Source organism: Myotis davidii, unplaced genomic scaffold, assembly GCF_000327345.1.
Source record: "Myotis davidii unplaced genomic scaffold, ASM32734v1 scaffold134, whole genome shotgun sequence".
In the NCBI taxonomy this organism is placed as follows: domain Eukaryota; kingdom Metazoa; phylum Chordata; class Mammalia; order Chiroptera; family Vespertilionidae; genus Myotis; species Myotis davidii.
Window position 1 is genome coordinate 2,173,206 of NW_006288853.1, and position 6,585 is coordinate 2,179,790.

Here is a 6,585-nt window from a genome sequence, read left to right on the forward strand (position 1 = left end):
TATAAGGGCACTCCTGATCATAAACCCGCCTGCATTTGCACAGAAGAGTAGAGCTAGGCTATCCTTCCTATCTTAACTCCTGGCGCTTGCTTCTTTGCCTTATTAATAAATGTCCTTTGTGGCTTCCCCTCCCCCCCAGATTAGTGCACTTTCACCTGCCTTAAAAAACTGTCCAGGCAGAGATCCTTTCTCCACAATGATTTTCTGAATAGCATCTAGGAACTTGTCTGCTGCCTCTTGGTTGACAGAAGCTGCTTCTCTGTTAACTTCAGATTTTAAAACCAAACCTCTTTCTAAAAGTATCAAATCATTCATTGCTGGCATTAAATTCTCCAGCTTAAGAACCTTCACCTTCCTTTTGCTTTAAATTGTCATATAGTGACTTCGCTTTTTCTCAAATCATATTAGTTGTGCCTTACATCTCTAGGTATGCCTTTCTTAAGTAATCTGCACCCACATAAAAGCTGCATTTTTAGTACTAGATAAAAGGTATTTTGCAAAAAGTTCAAGGTCTTCATGCCTGCTGGTATAGTTACAGTGACAGCTTCACAATTTTTTTTTTTAACACCGATCCTTATCCTGGATTCATTTATCTTGAAATGGCAGCAGTTGCAGCTGCAGAACTCCATCTACAGTACTTATCAAGCAGTTTTTCTTGTCATGTCTTTTTCTCTGCTTCTTGGGAGCACTTCCAGAGGCAGTGCTAGAGGCACTTCGTTTGGCGCCATGGTGTTATTCAAGGCTTACAGTGCTGCACTAAATATGACAAAAAATACATGAGACCCTGAGAGATCACTTTTTACTGCAATATGCAATTTACCGGGGAGATGAACTGCTCAGAGATGATTAGCATTTACACAGCATTTTAAGCAGATACTTGCAACACTTGGGTCCACCACAATAGCAACAGGAGTTGGCTGTGAAATTATACAGTAGTATAGTATGTATTACAGCTATTTTACATTTAAAATCATATTTTACAGTTATTAAATACTGCATCTGTAGGTTTACATTTCTCAACTGCGAATGGCACTGTGTATGGTCTGTATTAGTGCATAAGTTTTGGTAAATTTTAATATTTTAAAATATATTTTTATTGATTTCATAGAGGAAAGAAGAGGGGGGGAGAGTAGAGGAAAGAAGAGGGGGGGGAGAGAGAGAGAGAGAGAGAGAGAGAGAGAGAGAGAGAGAGAGAGAAAAACCATCAATGATGAGAGAGAATCATTGATCGGTTGCCTCCTGCATGCTCCCCACTGGGGATTGAGCCTGCAACCCAGGCATGTGCCCTGACCGAGAATCGAACCATGACCTCCTGGTTCATAGGTCGATGCTCAACCACTGGGCATGCTGGCCAGGCGAAAAGCTATATTTAAAACTGAATATATATATATCTTGACCTTAGTTTTCACCTTCAGATAATACATAAGAAAAAACTAGAAAGAAATATGCAAAAATAATATCAGTGAGTACCTCTGGGTGGTAGGGATTTGGAGTGGGGTATTTTTCCCAGTGCTTCAGTAAGAATCTGTTACTTATATAGGAAAAAGTGATATAAAAAAGACTCATGCCCAGCTGGCGTGGTTCAGTGGTTGAACATCGACCTATGAACCTAGAAATCACGGTTTGATTCCCAGTCAGGGCATATGCCCAGGTTGCAGGCTCTATTCCTAATTTGGGGTGTGCAAGAGGCAGCTGATCAATGATTCTCATCATTGATGTTTCTCTCCCTCTCTCTCTCTCTTTCTCTCTCTCTCTCCTCTCCCTTCCTATCTGAAATTAATAAAAATATATTTTTTTAAAAAAGAATGAGTAACAATGAACATTACAATTGTGACCATTAACTTAGACAAATCATGTTTGTAATTGTAGCTACTGAAACTGAAGGAGATGTGCCAGAGCTTTATCATCAAAGAAAAGGCGAAATAGCAAGATGCTGGATCAAATACTGTTTGACACTCATGCAGAATGCTCAACAGTCAATGCAGGTAATGCAGTCAGAAGTCGCCTTTTCTTAAATAAGCAGGACATAAGTAAAAGCTTAAAATGGGGATTATGCTTCTTGGGCTCATTGCATGTTCATTATGCAAGACATGCAGAATGCTCTAAGTATTTCTTACTCTATCTTTTAAAATCTTACCGTTCAAGGCCTTTCTCAAATACCACTTCTTCCTTGAAGATTTTCCTTTGGATAGAATATAATTCCCTGAGAAGTGGGATCTACATCATATTTATATCACCATCTTTAGGTATACTAGGTTCTCAATAAATAATGATTAAATGCATAATTCTTCTCCCCCTTCAGATACCATCTCCTTCCTGTAAACTCCATGGAACTTTTCTTACCCCTTCCTAAGTCACTTAAATTCTGCTTTGTATTATCCCTATTCATGTTCCTTTACCTCTTTTGACTATAAGCACCTTGAGGGCAGGAAACAATTCTTACTAATCTTATATATTTTAAAATATATATATATATATGGTGGGGCAAAAGTGGGTTTACAGTTCATATGGAAAATAACACAGCAATTAACACAATAGTTCATAAATAATAATATAAAATAAACTTTCATGTACTCACAACTGTAAACTTACTTTTGTCCCACCCTGTGAATATGTGTATTTATAAAAATAAAAATAAATATATTTGAAACAGCCCTGCCAGTTTGTAGCTATGTGCTCTAGGCCAGCGGTCGCCAACCTGTGGTCAGTAGGTCTGAAAGGTTGGCGACCATTGCTCTAGGCAATTTACTTAAACTCTCTGTGCTTCAGTTTTCTCACTGTTAATCATAGTATGTACTTAACAGTGTTGTTATGAGAGTTAAATTGTGTGTGTGGGTGTGTGTGGATGTGTGTATGGCTCAGAAAAGTGCCCGAGATATACCAAGTCCTCAATACATGTCGAACATCATCATTATTACTGATCTATACTGGATCCTAGTTTCTAACCACTAAAGAGGAAAATCCTTCAGATGCAATACACTAAGTTAGATACACCGACTTTTCCTAGAGGAGTTAACTATGCTTTATTTCTACTTGCATTCATTAAAGTAAAATGACTTTTACTAGTAAATATAGAACCTTGTAAAACTATAAACAAAATAAAATTGAACAAACCACAAAACCCTAGAAGCATAGATCTTACAAAGATGAGAACATTTTAGAGATGGAGGGTAAAGAAGTAGAGAAAGCAGGGGAAAGAAGTAAGGGAGTTTTGTATTTAGAGAAGTTGGAGCCAGGAAGAACTGTCTGCTTTCTTCTCAAAAAGCAGCCTAGAATGCATGTAAATAAACAAGCAGCCAAGAAGCAAGTCAACAAGATGTAGAGACGTAGGGCCTGCATTTGAAGTAATTGTGTCAAGCAAAATGCACTGTGGTTTAACTCTTACCCTTCAGGTAGTTGGTGTTCTCCACACTGGGCACTAGGACTACTACCCGACTCCTTTAGGCTCAGATAGTGGCCCTGCTACAGAATGACTCAGCTTTTCCTTAATCTGACCTTTTGTGTTGCTTTAACTTCATCCTTTGATCATATTTCAAAACGTTTCAATTAAATTTAAACATACACACACTTATTTAAGTATTTATGCCATCTCTATGCTAGTCATTGTACTATAATGAACAAAAAAAAACCGTTTTTTGACTTCATGTACAAGTACAACTTTGATAAGTTCCACAAAGAGACACATGATGTGAGAAGATATAATAGGAGGAAGTAACATTTGAAGGAAGCTCTGGGACAGAGTAGGGATGACCTGGGCTGGAGAAAGGGGGAGCACTGCTCCCAGGGGCTGGCGCAGCATATTAGAAAGTTCTAGGGCGTAGGGAGCTTGGTACCAGAAAAGAGGAAACCGAGGCTCATGAGGCTGCATGAAAGAGAGAGAGAGGATGTGATGGAAGAGAGTTAGAAAGGGGCTAGAACATGCAGGGCCTTCAAGGAATGGAAGGCTGGAAGGGTTTTGGAACAATCACTTTGGTAGTAGAATGGAGAGCGAATTGAGGGAAAGCAAGAGTGGATGAGGGAGATTAGTTAGAAGACCACTGCAGCAGTCAGATGAGATGTGAAGGTAGCTTGGTGTAGGGTGGTGGCGGAAGAGATGGAAGAAGAAGAAAAGAATGGATTCAAGAGGTTTTTTTTTTTATTATTATTTTTTTAAATATATTTTATTGATTCTTTACAGAGAGGAAGGGAGAGAGATAGAGAGTTAGAAACATCGATAAGAGAAACATCGATCAGCTGCCTCCTGCACATCTCCCACTGGGGATGTGCCCGCAACCCAGGTACATGCCCTTGACTGGAATCGAACCTGGGACCTTTCAGTCTGCAGGCTGACGCTCTATCCACTGAGCCAAACCGGTTTCGGCCACAAGAGGTATTTTAGAACAGTGGTTGCCAACCAGTGGTCCACAGGCCACTGGTGGTCCGTGAGATCCAAAAGGTTGGCGACCACTGGTTTAGAAACCAAAACATTAAGGACCTGGTGATGGATTTGAAGTGTGGGGTAAAGGGACAAGAGAGAGACTTGTCAAGCATGATTCCTAGGTTGCTGGCTGTCCACATCGATGAAGTGTTCTTCCCTAAGATAACACTAGAACAGGAACCTGTTTGCTGAAGAAGCACAGGAGTTCCATTGTGGACGTGCTGAGATGCCTCTGAATCAAGCATGTCAAACTCAAAGGCTAACATGGGCCAAATAAACAAGGCATGCAGCCCGAGGGCAGAGAGTTTGACATGCTTGCTCTGAATATTCTGAGAGGAGATGCCGCATTCGAGCTGTGCTTATGGGCCTGAGCTTGAGAAGAGGTCTGGGCTGAAGCTGCACACTTGGGAGTCCTCCTTACATGAATGGCAGTTGTAGCCATGGTGTGGGTGGAGTCACCTGTCCCATAAAAATGTAATGCTAGCTATATATGTAATTTCAAATTTTCTAGTGGCCACATTAGAAAAGGGGGGAGAAGCCCAGCCGGCATGGCTCAGTGGTTGAGGGTCGACCTATGAACCAGGAGGTCATGGTTCAATTCCTGGTCAGGGCACATGCCCGGGTTGGGGGTGTGCAGGAGGCAGCCAATCAATGACTCATCATTGATGTTTCTATCTCTCTCCCTTCTGCTCTGAAATCAATAAAAAATACATTAAAAGGAAAAAAAAAAAGCGGTGAAATCAATTTTAATTCTATTTTTAATCCAGAATATAAAAAATACTGTCATTTCTATAGGTCATCAATATTAAAAACTAAGAAATATTTTAAATTTCCAATTGAAAATGTATACAAAAATTTCTTGGGAATTAGGTATTATTTTACCCCTAGCCGGTTTGGTTCAATGGGTAGAGCGAACCTGGAGGGTCCCAGGTTCGATTCCGGTTAAGGGCACATGCGCAGGTTGCGAGCTCGATCCCATTGTGGGGCATGCAGGAGGCAGCCAGTCAATGATTCTCTCTCATCATTGATGTTTCTCTCTCTCTCCCCCTCTCCCTTCCTCTCTAAAATCAATAAAAACATATTTTTTAAAAAGTATTATTTTACATAGCCCATGTCTCAGTTTGGACTTACCACATTTCAAGTTCTCAGTAATCATCCATTACATGGCTCTTATTTTGAACAATGTAGGACAGAGACAAAATCAAGAGAAAAGAAGGAAAGGCCTTGAGGTTGAACATAAAGGGTTCTGATTTTATTGGTCAGGAAGAGGAGGGTGAGCTTAATTTTTGTTGTTGATCCTCACCGGAGGATATTTTTTCCAATGGTCTTTAGAGAGAGTAGAGGGAGGAACGGGGAGTGGGAGGAAAAAGAGAGAGAGAGAGAGAAAGAGAAACTTGGATCTGAAAGAGACATCGATTGGTTGCCTCCCACACGTGCCCTGATTGGGCCAGGGATTGGGACATATGCAACCCAGGTACATGCCTTTGATGGGAAATCGAACCCTTGACCTCGACCCTTCAGTGCGCAGGCTGGTGCTCCCACACTGGCCAGGGCTTACTCTATTTTTAAACCATTTTAGTTATATATGTGTTTTGGGTTTTTTTTGCCCCAGGAGGTAGAAGAGAGAACTTTTAACTACAAAGTTAGATTTAACTCTATCTTCACTTTAATGTCTTTAAAATACCTAGAGTATTTCTCTGTACTATATTTCTCTAAATAACTTATCTGTAGCATAAACATCATATCATTAATCTTAATGACATGTCTGAAATATTTTTAGGATTTATATTACAGTTTTACTCTGTTAAAATCTAATAATGTATTACGTGTATATACTGTTTCACAGTGTTTAAAGTTCTTTCATATGTATTTATCTTATCTGAAGGAATAACTATAAATGAATTTGAGTCCCAAAAGAGGAATTAATATGTCCTGGCCATTGTACTCAGTTGGCTGCAGTGTCGTCCCATAAACCAAAAGGTGGTGGATTCGACCCCCAGTCAGGGTGCATACAGGAGGCAACCATCGATGTTTTATCTCTCCACTCAATAAAATAAAAAAATAAATAGTAATAAAAGTATATAAATGGTTACTCTATTTAAATACTTCTTCCAAATTTCTTGTGTTTTTAATATAATTGAAATACAGTTTCTCAGAGAAAAGGTGGG

General features: G+C 39.7%; 1 protein-coding gene across 1 annotated transcript in view; it reads left to right on the forward strand.

The window, feature by feature from the left end:
* KIF1BP (KIF1 binding protein) overlaps positions 1-6,585 on the forward strand; it is a 31,207-nt gene that overhangs the window by 22,606 nt on the left and 2,016 nt on the right. The window contains exon 7 of the mRNA XM_015562100.1: positions 1,870-1,985. Coding sequence (XP_015417586.1) covers positions 1,870-1,985 — 116 coding nt within the window. The remainder of the gene's footprint in view (positions 1-1,869; positions 1,986-6,585) is intronic.